Genomic DNA, 17,986 nt, shown 5'->3' on the forward strand with positions numbered 1-17,986 from the left:
CCGACAGAAACAGCAATCAAACCAAACAATCATCGTAATGCTGTTTAAACTTGAAGCTAAATAAAACGATAACAGAAATATACTTTATGTTATTACAAAGTAAAACAGAGTTTGTTTTAGTTTAGTATATAGTGCAGTCAATTGTATTAATACTATAGTGTGTATTTAAAAGATAATAAATATGTAACAAAATTAGAACATCAAGGAATGGTGAAATATGCAATAGCTATACGAAATGTTGTCCCGCCTTAGGGGGTTTTTCCACCAATAATATGCGAGCAAGTGTTATACTCTTGCAAATTGTGACGCTTTTTTAGTTTAAAGAAAAGATTTAAATGATTAAGACGAATTGCGAAGTTGTCCGGTGGTAATGGTTGCAATGAAGAAATATGTTATGCATTGAACTCGACGCAGCCAAATAAGGTACCGTTCTCGTAATATCATCGAAACAACCATCACTTGACCATAATATTATTTTGCATCATTACATGTAATCTGAACGTGTGTTTAAAACATGATATAATATTCTCATTAATTTTAAATTAAACAATTCTATAATACATCGAGTTAAGAATTACTACAGCGACCGACCTGATACTGCATTCCTAAAGATTTAAGCAATGTGATACGAAATTTTAAAGTGATGGTGATTGAAAGATAAGGACTACTCATATAGGATCCTATAGAGTTTAGCAATACAATAATCATGATGTGTCAATACGTTTAAAGGCCTGTCCATTCGCTTGTTTAGTCATAAAAGGATTTTTAGGTACATAGTTACTTTTTAAAGAAACGAAGTGGGTTTGGTTGCTAAATAAGTGTGTCAGTACATCCGTCATTGCAGACGCATTTCTCAACAATGCTACAAAAAGTACTTTGAAGGACATAATTGTAGACAGACTAAAAGGTAAAAAAAGAGTAACAAAAAGTCACAGTTCATGCACTCGGCTAATTACCGTGCCTCGGTGGAGAATCTAAAAGCCAATTAAAAGTTTGCTTACAAATGAAATAACACAAAACACTTACGACTGTACTACGGTAGTTTAAAACGTTCAAATTCAGTTTTCATCAAGAAAAATAAAAATAATGTTTATTTTTCAATATATTCTAGATACCAAGATGAATAGAAGATATTGCTGGATAATCAGGTCAAATACCCCTATCTGAAGATAAAGATGAGCTCTAAAAAATACTTAGATAAGGAATGTGCTAGTTGTAAAATAAAATATAAAATATGTGTGTACTAAAAATGTTATTGTAAGTGTAACACTACTTTCCATGCTTTTCAAGTAGGTACTTTATTATTACAGTAATTTTAATTTACAATCTGTGGGAGTAGTAACAAATTTCTACCTAGTTTGCTGTTGTAAATAAATTATTCAGCCTGCCTATACTAAATACATACGATGAAAAAGACAAATTATCGACTAGAAAGAGGCGTATAGCGTCGTAGCTCAAGAAAATATTAATAAACCGAAGTAAGCTGATAATGTCACCATTAAACAACATGTTCTTGCGAGGGTACTCGATAACTTTTTGTTCAAGCAATTAAATGTATTACAAAAAGCTGATATCGGCAAACACTAATGAGACAACCGCTATCGACGGCCATATATCAACTGAGAAATCTGCAGCCGATAGCGTAAATTAACAGCAGCACAATGTTGACGACCAAACAATGCCTGACCCCAGTGAAAGCGACTATGAAAAGATTTATTAATTTCATATCCCCGAGGCTCGTAAAATACCAACCATAATAACAGATCATTCTAATGCCTCTAATTGTTTAACTGCTATATCATAAACTGACGCCAGAATTGCGGGCTATGAATCTTGACATTGATTCTGCCGAGTTAAAACCGAGAGCCGTAAATTCAGACACGTCGTGATCACCATTACTCTGACACCTTAACGAGAGGGTTTTAAATGAAATTTCATGTAAATAAAGACAGAGAGAGAGCGATGAAAGGGAAAAGATTTGTGTGGGTCGATGTCACGTCACGAGCCGTAGGATGGAAACTAGGGTCATTCATCACCAGTGAAAGCGTGGACTTCTGATAGCTTTTGAGTAGTTTAGCCTGAGGTTGTAGACGTAATTGTAAATATACGCTCATTAACAAACTGAATGTGAAAATTCAAAGCATTCAGTTACAATTACCAGTGACCTGGACCGTGTTAATTATTGACAGTGACACAGTAGTAAAAAAATGTTTACTCAATACAATATTCATAGGCAGCCTTTTACAAAATCTCATCATATTATTTGGAATAGCCACTAAGTGAAGGCCGCGAAAGGACTTAATATGCACTTTCAAGTACACAAAGTTGAAATAAAAAACCGATACATGTTATCTTCTGTTTCTTAATCAGTGTTTCAAAATTTACATTACATTACTGGAACGATTGAAATTCTGGTCCGTTCACACGGGCTTGTAAGCCGCAGCGCGAAATCGATACGTGAATATTTTCGATTTAATTCTGTAACAACTCATCGGGCACATTGAGCGGCACAGTTGCCAGAATTTTGCCAATCTCACCCGACTCGTTTGCATTTCGAGAGCGCGAGTTGAAAAGAACCTTTATTTTATCTTCAGTCGGACAGTTTTAAATGAATGCCAGTTATTCTTTTTTGTGCATTCGTCGCAATTTTAACGAGATTTTTCACTGACAAAAGGATGATAGCTTTGACAGTTATTTAAACAATCTCTTGTTCTCGGCGAGGATTCCTTTGTTTTATTGAGCGTTGTACGTGAGGTCGTACTCGACAAGATCTTTATAACCTAAAAAAGTAAAAAAAGGCCCCGGACAGAGTGATTTTCGCTAACGAAGAGGCAATCTTTGCGTGTCCGCGTTCCCTCCGATATTGACTCGTTAGCGCTTTCGAGTAAATTGAAGCGCTAATATAAACTTTACACGAGATAGTACATATTCCACTTTCCACGCTCGTTTGTTTAACATTTCGGGCGTCGATGTCTGGGAATTCTAAATGTAGGTATGATTTGCAGATTTTAGCAACATTATATTCATTGTTGTTCCTTTGATCAGATAGCGATTAAAACGTGTGTGCATTCTCCAAAAATCTCACGTTGAATCGATTTAGAAAGCTAAACTATGGTACCGTTAACATCCGGACCATGTTCAATAGTCGCTCGGTATAAATTGTATTGGACCCATATTACAGTCGTTAGCCGTAATTGCGTATCATGCAAAAAGATCGGACGGGCAAAAAACTTTCGCTTACACATTCGATTGTGTACAACGTTGTGATTAATATAATTTTTATTTGCTTTGATTGCGCGTCTACGGCGCGAGTCTATTCAATCAGCTGATTTAGCAGATTATCAAGCGGACGTTGACATTAAACAAAAACCTTGATTGGTCGGAGGCGGCTAGTTAACTGTATCTATAGTACACGCGTTTGATTGATTGGATAGGCAGCGGCGGGCTTCTATTGTACTTCTATCCCATTTTAAATAGATTATTATGTGAATAATATTATAGCCATGTTTAAATTAATATTCTTGTTAACATTTAACGATCTTTCTTTACGTTCATATTTTGTGAACGGTCATTATGTGGTTTCCTCTCTTAAACAAATTATACGGCGATCGTATAACTTCTAATTATGGATACGAAATTGCCTACTCGAATTAATAAAGTTGCTAGAATTCATATTCTATGCCTAGCGGTACGTGATATTATTTACATTTATGTACTTTCTAAATGTTTATTGTAACAACGAAGGCTTATAATAAAATGTAATGTTAATGTTGAGCATTTGTTATCTTTATTATACTATCACTTAGTGTTGTGATTCACGTTTCTATTTCATTTATTGTAAGTAATTTCTAGGTTTCATTATGTAAAGTGCGTAAATTATCATCAAGCTGACCGACAGCGTTTATTCCATGGAATAAAAGCTTAATTGAACTATTAATAGCTAATTGATTGATCATTCACGGGTAACTGATATATTCGTGTACAATATCTCAATTTAACATGTAACGTGTATACGTATTACGTTCATTGAAATAACGCGTGCATCGGGGCATGCATGATAGATAGCATGATGTGACCATGCTGCTGTGAGCGGCGGTCAAACCTGACACTATCTGACGTATAAATTAGCATTAATTGCGTAATTACTATTCAAAAATAGGTTATAATCATTTGTTCACATGCGTGGGCTATATAGAATTTAGATCAAAATCATAATTTGTGATATACATTAAGAACCGGTGGGTTGTTTTACAAAAATACATTTCCAAGTGGTGATTTCAGAACACAGTTACCATAAAACCATTAAAATTTTGCAACCGTTACTTATAAAAGCACGATAATAAATTAATGAAATAAATAACGCCACCGTCATAATTACAAAGACGAAGACGTTCACGAAACTTAATGCACATTTAAACATCCTCGTTAATGACAAAATATTTTATATTTTATCTGTGGCGCATCGCTACCGTGCCTACCGGTGATACTTTTTTAAACGTTTTTCTCATTTAAATTAAGTATTCCTCTGATTTATTGTTATTCGCCTGACAAATCGCTGAGGATTTCGCCTCACCTGGTGTAACGGGTTTGGCGAGCCTGGAGCGAAGTTATTGTCTGATAATGTCCGAGTTAAGGACAATCGGATACTTTCATCTAAGCTTTTTTAAAATACCCAGAAATCTGCGGTCTTTACAAACGGCGGACGTTTATCTAGATTTCATAATAAACCGTAAATAACGCGCATCAACAATTTCGCGGTTCAGGGGTTGGGAATATTTTAGAAATTTTCTCTTTTTATTGCTTATGATTATGTAGCGCAAATCCGGCAATAAAGATGCCTTTTGAACCTTGTAGCGTACTTCTACGCTTTCATTTAACGAATAAGGAAATAAACTAGCGATAAGACGAACATTTAACAAGATAATTACAATCATTCAGCACATCCGCATTCATCTTTGCAACAAAAACTCGAGTCCCCAATCCGTCAAGCGTCCAACGACCATGTGTTTATCAAACAAAAGGAAAGCAAAGCTGTACAATTAAACAGTCACAGCACAAAGAAAATGTATGACAGCTAATTGTGAACGTATATGGCGAGATTAGTGAGTACCAGTTATCGTAAATGGGAACCTTGACTAATGTCTAGCTATATGGGTCGAACTTGATACGTGCAACAAAATAAGAAGATAGTTTAACATGTATAGAATTACACATTCTTCCAATAATGTTGTAGTCACACGGCACAATGCTATAAGTTACAACTGAGGTGACAAAGCACTGAAATGATTTTTTTACTTTTTAAGCTATTTCGAATTTCAATTTATAAAAATTATTACATCCTAACTACATATTAGTAGTAATAGCGGTAGTGACAGCTATGTATAACAGATTCCCTAATTACTAACGTGATAGAAAAACTGTTAAAACCCATACAAAAAATACAAAATAATTCGTGTTAAATCCACGTGCCCGAAACGTTGTGACATGTGTCAATACTGTCAACACGAATCTGCCCGATAAATATGGCGGCAGTGACACATCGAGTTGTGATTTGACAGTCCGATCATTATCTTCACCTAAAACGTCCAACTTTCGAGGAAGCCTACAATCATCTCCAACATATTATCTTTAAATAAGGACACCACCACAGACAGAATACCTTTTTGGTTAATTTTCAATTAAATTTTGATTCAACACACTAAAAACAGCGTATGGGCCGAGCACACGTGTCAAAAGTGAAACTTCATTGGCAAAATTCAAAGATACCAAAATCGTCGCCTTACTCCATGACGTGACGGTATTGTCATGACGCGACCTTGAAATTTTACTCTCAAAAAAGGACATTATGAATAATAATAAGCTGCATTCCATAATAGACACATTGTTGCAATATCCGTCTAGCGCATAACAATACTTCTAAAGAACACAAACTATCACAAAGTATGCTTCGCTGATACGAATGCTCGCGTAATACTTTGCAGTCATGTATCACATGCATCTCGCTCACGTAACCCGAGCTTAAGATGTTATAGAATTTGGCATAATGCCCGAGAAGTTATCTTACACCTATTAAACCTAACAACGCAATGAAACCTGAGCCAAGATTGTATAACATTTGAACTCAAACTTTCTGTTACGTTTTTAAAATAAATCGTTATTTTGTGGCGCGTAACGGACATCTATTTGCTTACACTATATTTGCTTACAAGATTGATAACTGATACGAGATAAAACTTGTCACCATACGATAACTCTGGCGTGTTTGTGGGACAGTTATTTTGATCAAAGCGCGGAAAAAGTATAGAAATAAAACACGAAGAATCGGATATTAAAAAACGCAACATCTGCGCCACATGTTCCGCCAGAAGCTAATTAACTCTTAACAAATAGTGTAACAAAAACAGCAAATATGTGAGAAAGTTGAGAAGTTCAAGCAAAAAAATTTTCACGTCCGCTCACAGGATATTAGGAGAGATACATCACAGGTAAAGCTGAACTGTTTCCAATATAACACGGGACGTCACGTCACGAACGGGGTAATTAACCCGTTCCATTTATCAAGCATATTTTGAAATGATTGCGGCCGCGAGAATTGAATATTGGAAATTTGTTTGTGAAGAAAAGAATGATTAACGATGCAGTGCCACCAGGGGCGCCCCTCGTCAAGCGACAATGCGAGTCATGCGATATAATAGCAATATTGTATCAGTGGACTAAATTACTTTTGGCGGAATAATATAATTATTGCACAACTTTCAGTTATGACAGCGGATAGATAAGACACGATGATAATCCTAAGTTTTGTAAGCCCGAAAGCTAAGCTAAAAATAAATATTCCAACAATTTGGTAATAATTATTAATAAGCAGATAAAACAATTTCAATACGTTAGTCAATACTACACAAAAAGCTTATAGCTTTTAAATAGATCCATGGGTTTTTGAAGCTATTTTCTTAAGTGTTATTCTTAAGTGAATTTTTAAATTATGTATTTATTTCGTTGAAAAAGTATAATGGGCACGTATTTCAGCCAACGCCGTACGCACAGGATGTCGTAATGGTCCTAGAGAAATGGAAGGCGTAGCTTAACTATTTTAGTACAAGTTCAGAGTAAGGGCGATATATATTTTCAGCCATATTTCCTCTCAGACGCTCTGTCGAGACCGTTAAATCACAGCCAATGGTCGTGAATTACAATAAATTATATGATATCGTTACAAACAGTGTGAAAAATGTTATTTTTGTTTTTTTTATTACTATAAGACACCATTTCAGAAATTTATCACAATAATACCTAATCATTTTTAATGATGGACATTCCATTAAAAATGCAACAACCTTTTATTTATTCTTATTTACAAACCAATAACTTAAAGGTTTTAAAGGTTTAAAGACATTTATTCCCATTAAGACATTAAGTCACTTACATGAGAAACTTAAATTTAAAACATAGGTATTTATAAAAAATATCATTCGTTAGTTAATTAAAAATTTAGAGTAAGTTACATACTATAAACATAAGTTTAGGTGAGGTACTCATTCATTGCATTCAAAGTTTGAGCGTGTGGTCTTCCAGGATGTGAAGACCAGTAGTCAGCGGTTATTTAGTTATAAATTATCTATTCTATAAGTAAACCTACAAAGTTCTCAACCTTCCGCTCAACGCCTCAACAAGCTGAACAACAATACGACAAAAATTGTCCACGGTCGCAAAAAATCAATGTACACTCGAATCGGAGTTGTTTACCCAAATTGTCCACCCATTTCCTTAAGCTCAGCTGCACGTTTATGGTATCCTTGAGGGGAAATTTTGTATCTGTCAGTTATTAATCCCCACAGCTGTCAGGCAGGTGGCAGGAACGTGCCTCACTTTGTGATTGGGTTATTTTTTGAGCTTTATAAATAATCACGGGGTTGTTAAAACATCTCTCCCCGTAATTGGTGCATTGTTATTCACAAATCGACTTATTACAATCATTAAACATGATCAAATTGCTCACTGCTTCTGCGAGGCAGCTGTATTTATAACTGTAGTTTATAAATAATTTATTTACTTTGAATTATTCCTATGTACTAGGCTTTGTATACGCGTAATTTCACGAGAATGTATAATGTATGAGTAACGTGTCTAAAAGCGTTTGCCAATAATTAAGAAAATTGATTCTTTGTTCGTTGCAAAATTCCTGGTATGATGAAACTATTCAATATGTTCAATTCAAGAAACTTATTTTGTACATTTAAGTTCTGCATAAGGAAATAACAACTTTGTTGAAAACGTCTGTATTGTTTTTATCTGCATTAATATACCTTATACATATAGTTTAAATAAATTAACTTAATTTATGAATGAATTCCGTTGCGGTTAAGAAACTGAAGGAAAACTTGTAGAGAGTGGATAGATATCGGAGACATATATTGATGTAAAGCATCCCGCAGTTGTCAATACCGTACAGGAGCAAGCTACCTTAAAAGGTATCGATCTACAGGTTCTTGAGATAAAATCTTAAGAAAAACTTCGTATGCCGGACTTGACCTCTTATATTACAACGCACGGGTGCCACGTTTTCTAAAAACCGATTGAATTTCAAATTCTAATTCATATTTACTATTGATTACGATCAAAGCGTTTTTATCTCAATGTTCAAATCCGCAGCTGCCAATTCCTTGAAGTAGCGTAAAGAAATTGTAAATTCAGCTGCGGGTAAAAGAGATTGTGTAAGATTAAAAGTTCATCCTTTGTTGCAGTGCGATGCGCATCTGCCGACCCACGTGCCGCCCGCGCCCGCGCAGATCTCTCGAATAAATCTTTTTTATTTGACGAACGCATTCATCATTCACACCAGATGCGTCCGTAATAACAGGGTTAACGTAATTATTATTTAATTAAATTCCATTCCACGCTCATTTATATTTAGGCCTATATTTTTATGTCCATTTCTTTGAAGTTTAAGTAAACATTTGGGTAGCGTCTTGTCTATTTTAAACCCGGTCGAGTGGATCTTGACCGGCCCTACGAGTGTCTTGTGAGATAGTTTTGCCCTGAATTTGATCCGCAACATGTGCCGCTCTAGTGTTCTGTTTTTTGTCAGGCGACATCTGATGTCTGCTAGCGACATGTGCAAAATATTTGACTAACAGGATGAACGAGATTGTAAGGATTCATGGCATTTTCCGGCTCCTAGACCGTGCCAAGGTAAAAACATTCCGAATACTATAAAGTATAAAGCATCGTCATTAATAGGATTAGTATCTAGTCTACCTAAATTGAATTGCTCAAAAGCAATATGTTAGTAGCTATTTATGTGTTAATTCAAAGGATTTCTACGACTCGAACCGCGGACATGCTTTTGTAGCTTTATTGTGTAACCTCTATGGTGGTGATTAAATCTCACCATTATTATTAACTGGCTCCATTCAAACACCCACTGTCGTTTTCTAGGCGGTTCGAAAACTATGCCGTCCACCCACTGCGGCTGGTCCCGTAGGCGCAACAGGGTCACACACAGCCTCTAATTCTCCTAAGCCCACCGTGTTCGATTGTTCACGCATACTCGAATTTACATTTGGAGAGTCAATGTCATCGGAGACGCAAGGTCTCCCATTGTTTTGACCATTTCGGTGGTCCGGATCAAATGCAACGCTTATATTATGAATATTTAAATGAGCCCACGCTGAAGTTATAATCCTCTTAAACTTTATATTTGTAATAGTCAGACGTATGATTTCTGTCGTGCATCGTGCAAGCCAAGATCATCAGGATATACAAATAAGACAGGACTTATTCAAATCTTGAACACATGCAAAAATCTTTACCATGTATTTTCATGTTATTATTGAAAAGAACCATCAGATATTGTTTCCCAATGTATGAGCACTAACAATCCACATGAGTTATGATTGAACGTCACAAACACTGCATATATCACTATCCTCAAAGATAAACACCAAGTTTTTCACAACAAAGTTCGAGCACAACTGTACAACAAATCGCGACACACGTTCGATCTGATTGCCCGATGACAACAGACTGAGCGCTTGGGCGCAGAGCCGGCGACGGGCGAGGGACCGGCGTCGTTGCCGAGAGACGCGGTAGCCTACCCCTCCCCTCCACACTGCTGTATCCGACAGATTGGGGCGACCGCGACGGCTCTATGGAATTGTCGTGACTCGACGATAGAGGCACTTTTGTATGAAATTTCTTCTCGTTTTTACGCGAAGGTTTCGTTTGAGCAGGTCGTGATTTGACGGGCGCGTCGACACGCTCGTGTGGGCGCTGGCAGCTCGGCCCTACGATAGCCCGGTCGATAATGTAATAATCCGAGATTGTAAAATTTATTTACGCCACGGTGCGACACCGTTATCTGGCGTGCGGCTCTCAGCGCATCGAATGCATTGACAACAATGACAAGGGTTTGGATATATCGCTATAAAACCACACATATAGAATATCTACATCAATTTGTGCAGCATTTACTTTTAAAGTATTACAGGATTCATTACATATACGATTCATCAAAAGAATAAATTTGGAGAGAAGTTTATAATTAATCACGATTCAGACACCTAACAATCAATCAAGATGTTGGACGGAGATATTATAAAAATCTGAATAATTACTGTGTTTAACGGATGTCCTGAATCTCCTCCTACCAGAGATGAATTTCGGGTTGATAGACGTGTAATTTCAACTGGCATCTTCACGCCTACAAATTTCCGAATAAAAAAGGACATAATTCACTTCGACCATAAAACTTTTATTTCTAACACTTTATTGTTCTTTCAAGGTCCTAGCAAGTTGCCAGCTAAAGAGGTTTAAATAATAAAAACAAAAACCAACGCAGCATGATTAAGTGTCAAACCAATCGGAATTCCCATCCATTTTGGTTAGGTTATATTTTTGTGTAGGTTCTAAGAAGGTCGTCTTTCGATGGAAGCAAGGTCATCTGACCAGTCGGGATTGAGATAATTTTATCGATTTAAATCAGGTCAAAACGCGAGTAACTTCTTCGTCTTTACTTCTTAAAATTTCATAATCTTTACTTAATTTTATATTGCTGTAGTCACAGGTACTGTATAGTGGATAAAATATCTTGATTCATTAGCGTTGAATTAATATTTTAATCGAATTTGTTTAAACCAGATTACACGTTATGACGATTTTTTTTTTCAATAAAAGCTGATTATAAAAATACAGCACAGCTGTAAAAGTTGTAAACGTGTAGCTCAAAGTGCCCAAATGAAGTTATTACGAATGAACCGGTTTTCCTCTTTAGTGTACAATTAAAAGTTGTCCCGTGATAAGCAATTATAAGTTAATAAAACAAGCAATTGAGTCCAATGCACTCATTAACTCGGCAAGTGAAAGAATTACCGATGTTCGTTAAAAAACTCAAGTTTTCCAATCCAAACTTTCGTCTGCAAATCAATAGGCTCAATTCATTTTATTAGCACTTTCAAGCTTTTTATGACTTGAGTAAAGTTTCATGTTATAATCCTAATTGTTTATTATTAAAAGTTTTAATTATTTACATCAACAAGCTATTTAGCAGCGTCATTATCATCATGACAGAATTATATAAAGCATGTATTCAGACATTTTTAATAGATAAAGCAGTTTTTACATTTTATCAAGTACCTGGCAGATTGATGAATATCACAATTCAACTATTTACTTTTAAAATATAATTTAACAATGAATACAAAAACAAACATTTTTATATTTATTTTTACATTTCACACTCCAACCACAAAAGGACCAAAACCTGCATCGATAGCAGTTTCTTGTCACTTTTAGGCATATTCTTCAGCAGACTTATCAACCGCTTCCTTGCACGTTTTATCTTTATGGCTATGCGATATTACGCATGTCCCAATACTCGAGGAAAGTGATTAGACTCGACTATCAGTTCACGGTTGAGAGCCTCGCACATGTCGGGCCTACACATTCACTGAGCACTTCCTAACATCTGTCATGTGCTATTATTATGTTTATGTATACTTCATCGTGTTATTAGATTTAACGGTATTATATTCTTTTACTGATCATCGATCGCTGATCATTTAATGGTCTAAGATTTCTTAATTCATATTTGCAGTAAAGAACTTTTTGAGGAAGAATTTACTTTCATCCTCACTGCTGTCTTGGTAAAGTAACGTTCAATAAATTGAATTATCTGAATAGTTCTTTTCAATTCTACAGGTTCACATATAAATGAAGACATACATGCCCAATTCATAACCCTTTATAGTAGGTATAAATTGCACCGATGTGAATTAAGTAAAATCCAATTTGTGATACCTAACACCGAGAGAGCAGAAAAAAACATACCTACACCGAGTTTTAAATATTCTGTGAACAGTTAATAAAACGCTTGCACAAGGATGCGGCTATATTATCCTTATAAATAATTCCTGTTCCGTCATATGGTGCTCTTTATCTTCTGTAAGCTACGGACACTTTACCTAAGGGACTGATTTAAGCCGATAGGAAGTTAATGGCAGGTACTTAGCTGTTGCAACATTTAAAGGTTGTCGACTTTTGTTTTGCCTCATATTGTTCGCTTATCGAGATTTCAATTTGTGGGTAACAAAAAAGAAAGTTACGTTCAGTGGCCCTTTTCGATAAAACCAAAAACTGAATAATGATGTTTACAGTTTTTTTTTTTGTCGACCACAAAATTCTTTAGTCCTTTGTGCGATGGATCATTGAGGTAAAAAATGAGTACTTTATGACCAACATTATGTTTCATAATCAATCCTTTAAGATGGATAAGCTGATGTATCTCTCGCGCAGTACATGTTATTCTCCGAGCCACGTATCCTACGCACATAACCAAGAAGAAAAATCTGAATGCAAAAATCCACACAGTCTTAAATTACATCCAGTATGCAAAGACAAAACATAATATGTATGAAGTACTCACAAATTCTAACAACATAGTTGGTGCACATTCGCGCGGTTTTGGTAAGCGAACACTGTTTGTGTACAGTGCCGGATTAGCCACGTAGCAAGAGTAGCAAATGCTACGGGCCCCGCGACTCGGGGGGCCCCGCGGTCTAATACCTGTCTGACCGTAAAAAAATATCAATTTATAATACACGTACCTTAAAAAAATACACGTACCTACCACGAGAGACGTTGGTATCAAAATCTACAACAATAGTTTAAAATTTTACCACGTTTCTACCTTAGATTACAAAATAAAAGACAGATGGAGCGTTGCCGAACTAAACCGAATAATTTATCGTCATCATTTTCAATAAAGCTATGTGTGCTGTCATTTCACCGCTGCACTGTACGTGCACGGTGCTTCTGTGTGCGTGTAATGTTGCCAGATATTGAAAAATTTCCCAAATTTTTCCCCGACTACGGAAAAAAGAGGGTTATGAGTTTATGTATGTATGTATAATATTTCTTTGACACGCCCTGCAGTATAAACCGTTGGACCGATTTTGAGTGGTGAGGTTTCATTGCAATGATCTGAATTATTATGTTAGTGGCGGTAGTGACGTAGGCTATATACATAAATGAGAAGTCAAGTTTTAATTTTTATTTAAATTCTTTTATTACATAAAGTACCTACCTGCCTACTAAAGTTATATATGGACAAAATAATTGTATTCAATTTTTTATTAAATAAATTACATAAAAAAAGTTTCAATATTAACTCTAATAATTATATTATTTTTTATTTTTCATAATATATGAATACGAATAGCGGTAGTTTTTAGTCGAGAATACGGGACATTTTATTTTCATCATATCCATCATGGAGTTCACATAAATACGTAATAAATACGTCGCTGCACCAGTGCTATAGCGCGACGTATACACGTCCTTATGCCAATCTATTATAAATTATAGCATCTCTGTCTGGGGCTGCGCTGCCAAAACTCACCTCCTGCAACTGGAGAGAGCTCAACGTGCACTGATTAAAGTGACACTTAAAAAGCCTTTCCGATTTCCTACGAATGAACTTTATTGTGAGTTTAACGTACTTCGCGTTCGTCAATTATACATACTTTCAGCAGTAAACCTAACCCATAAATCAATCGTTTCGCGGCCCGATTACAAAGATCTCCTAAAGAAAAGAACATTCCGTATCCCACTTCCTGATTTCAACTCAAAAATAGCTAGACGTAGCCCAGCTTACTCACTCATTCATACGTACAATAATGTTTGTAAATCAAAACATCTGGAAAACTGCAATATGTATAAATGCAATAAAATAATGAAATCTTGGCTGCATGAACTTTCATACAGCGATACCGAAGATCTGGTCTAAATATAAGAATAAACTTTAACTTTAATAGAAATCTGTTGGTGAGAAATAAAACTTGAACAATTTACTTATGCTAAAAAGCTACTTTAATTAATATTATTGGATCCCTGAACGCATTCACACATGAACACAAACACACACATATTTACACTATCACCTTCATCCACACTCGCCTTCCCACAACACACACTTACACAGACACACACACACACACACAATCACACACCCTATGTTAAATGGAAAATGTTGTAAGTTCTTGTATTAAGTACACTCATTATTATTAATTATAAATTATTTAAACATAATTATTGATGTAGTGTATAATTCGTCTTAATAAAGTAACCTGTACTCCGTTTCTGATATCCAAGATACAGGCAGTAGCCTAGTTTGGATATCACTGTACTAGCAACCTTGTAAAATAATCCTACTGTTATCACATTTAACAATGTAATGATTGAATATTTTGGTTAATAAAGATTTTTATTTATTTATTTATTTATATAGTGTCATGCAATACGTCAAAAAGGGTTTGCAATTTTAGTAAAAAAATGCCGTCTTGTGATAATAAAACGCTGTAAAATTTGTTCCCGAAAACAAAAAAAAAAAGATAAAAAATCGTTTCACAGGTTTTCTGTAGATTATTTGGCTGATTTATTTCTTTAATACGAATAATAATTTTACAGATATGAAGGAATACAAAACTTCAACGTATGCTGCCAGTATTTTGAAAATGAATTTGCCATTTTTATGGGTAAAACGGTAAAATGTTTAAAAGATCTTCGAGGTAGTGCTGTTGGATTTTTCGATCGTGGATGTGATTATTTGTATAGTGCAATAATGGTTCATGATCATTATAAGATAATTTTAATAAGCATAATACTTTTTTTTTGTTACTTTTATATAGCTTAAAAACGTTAGAGTCGTTTTCGCCCGCGATTTAATTCATTTGAACTCCGTGATGGATATGACAAAATTATTATTATTCAGGAATTATATTTATTTATTATCCAGTAAAGCAGCTGACAATGTGGATGTCGTAAGGTGTCACTGAAAATCAGTGTTAAGGTATTATGCCTCAGGTATCCTGAGTGGCTTTCTTTTTTAGCGCAAGCGCCAAGCAACCATACATAAATTTATGTTTTCTATTACCTATTATTCATAATTTACAATGCTATTGTTGTGTGTTTGTATGTAATGGAATAAATGGTTTCTTTCTTCTTTCTTTCTAAAAATAAAATGTCCCGTGTTCTAGACTAAAAACTACCGCTATCCGCATGCATTTATATATTTTGAAAATAAAAAATAATATAGGTAATCATTGTAATTTTGAAACATTTTTTTATGTAATTTATTTAATTAAAAATTTATCGTTTATGTAACAAAAGAATTTTTACAATATTATAAAAAATTATCATATACAAAATTTTTTATATTAAAATTAAACCCTGACAGCTAATTTATGTAGAACGTCACTAACACCACTACCATAATAATTCAGATGATTGCAATTTCACCTCATAAATCAAAATCGGTTCAGTGGTTTATACTGCAGGGCGTGCCAAAGAAATATTATACATAGATACACTCGAAAAACATAACCCTCTTTCTTCCGTAGTCGGGGAAAAATTTGGGAAAATTTTCAATACCTGGTAGGTAACATAAAACCCACACAGAAGCACCGCGTGTACGTACAGTTTTATTTAATACCCTTTAACTTGAGAAACTACCTATAGCAAACGAAGGGCCTCTTGACAGAATTTGCTACAGGCCCCGCGCTGGCTTAATCCGGCACTGTTTGTGTACGTTTGTTTACGTTCCGATCTGCTGACTAACTTTATTATGCAGCTGGGTGCACCGTTTATTAACTTTACCATTTGGTACATTGTTTTAGATGCTAATCTAGGATATTTGCTGTTAGGTAAATCTGTAAAGCAATCTCCGAACCATATTTGACGATATGAATGAACTGGGTCGTGGGCTTGGCGTATTAGTTTACTTTATTAAATAGTTAGTGATTGTGATTGTATTTTAAGCGCTTAAATTAATTAAGGTAAATACTAAATAGGTACTTTTTACACAAGAAAAAAAAATATGTATGAGTATTTCATTTATTATCGCCAAACACGGTTGAAAAAAAGAATGATAAGTAAAATTAATAAAAACAAGTATCGAAGTCAGATAATAAAAACATTTGAAGCGAATGCAAAAACAATTTTAATCAAACACGTTTCCATATCGCATATCAGTTTACTCCAAAAGAATTCACCTTGATATAATCAACAAAATACCAAGAAAACGATCAATCACACGAAAGATACTACATATAACGGAACCATATCGATATTAAACAAAAACGTTTGCAGACATGGTGGCGGCAAAATTATCGATTATATTTATTTATTTGTATCGCAATTTATTACGTTCACACTTCAAGAATGCAGATAATAATACAAATGATTTATTATTTGCTTCGTATTTTATAATAATGAGGTGAATAATAAGTAATTAGTGGGGATAATTTATAAAATGGTTATTTGTTTTCTTCGTCCATAGAAGACTTTCCAGTCGAAAATCTCATTTACAAAATTAATTAGCAGTATCTTAATATTTTGTTTTTAATAAATATTCCAACATAAATGACTCTACTCAAATATCTTAAAATAATAACATATTAAATAGCAACATATCTCAACTACATTCGTTATTTAATAATTAATATCCAAAATATCAAAGGTTATCTTCAAAGCATTTTATCATTAAATACGCATACAATATAAGTATTTTTTAATCAGTCGAAACTTCTGGTCTTTTATGTATTTTCCTGCTTATTTATTACCCATATTATAATGTTAAGATTTATAAGAATAAATCGGTATTTACATTATTTCTTAATAATTGCACCTGCACTACTCTACTGAACATCATCTGAAAATAGTCGCATAAAATTCAGGAGCTCAAATTTTTTACATCTTCTTTTAAATTGTTGTTCGGTGACGTCAACTTCGTCCAATATTATTTTGTTAGATCGTTATCTTTTATATGTATCTCTTTTAAGGGTAAGGTAATTTAGGTTTAAGAATCCGTCGACCCTAATTTTAGCTTTGTGTTTGCGGTCATGATTTCCTTGATCGGTAAAAATAATACCTATCTACAAAATTACTAAATCTATACACTCTTTTAATACGTATGAAATTAGATAAGTTACATTTATGCGAGCGTGATGACAATTTGCATTCAGTGCGCATCCAGACCATTTTAAAAGACTTTAAAAACATAATATAACATTGGTTACGGTTCCCGAGCGACTATGAAATGGTTCGTGAAGCTACCTTCCCCTTTACATAGTTAAGTATGTGACGATATAGATGCCCTGGGTTCAAAACTTCTACGAGCCAGAAAAACAAAGTTTAAAACATTAGACCTCGCAAAATTAGTTGCCTATTGATTTAGAAATGTGTGTTAGTATAGATTGATGAAATGTATTTAGATTACTTATTGTAATTCTATTATTACCGCAAACGTTCTAAACTTTACAAAATAAGTACAGTATTAAATTACCAAAGATATATAATGATTTGGTAAACTCCTATTACATATTGAGAAATCGCCAGTCATTGAGGTTATTATACATTTCAATCCGTACATTCCATTTTAATATATAAATGCTTACATTTATCTTCATCGATGTTATTAGCAGGTAGAATT

The 17,986-nt window shown here is 34.5% G+C and overlaps 1 protein-coding gene across 4 annotated transcripts in view; it reads right to left on the reverse strand.

Annotated features, from left to right (window-relative positions):
- The window catches only part of LOC123695739 (caskin-2), a 204,404-nt gene that overhangs the window by 99,018 nt on the left and 87,400 nt on the right, over positions 1–17,986 (reverse strand). For 2 of the 4 annotated variants that reach the window (XM_045641657.1, XM_045641656.1), the window contains exon 1: positions 9,813–10,044. The exons of 1 other annotated variant lie outside the window; for it this stretch is intronic. Coding sequence is in view for 1 of the 3 variants with exons in the window: in XM_045641659.1 (XP_045497615.1) it covers positions 9,392–9,413 (22 nt within the window). In the remaining 2 variants the exon portion in view is untranslated. Of the gene's footprint in view, positions 1–9,391; positions 9,785–9,812; positions 10,045–17,986 lie in introns of those variants that run through there. One more of the 4 variants, XM_045641659.1, reaches the window with a different exon arrangement.

Source organism: Colias croceus, chromosome 11 (assembly GCF_905220415.1).
Source record: "Colias croceus chromosome 11, ilColCroc2.1".
Classification (NCBI taxonomy): Eukaryota; Metazoa; Arthropoda; class Insecta; order Lepidoptera; family Pieridae; genus Colias; species Colias croceus.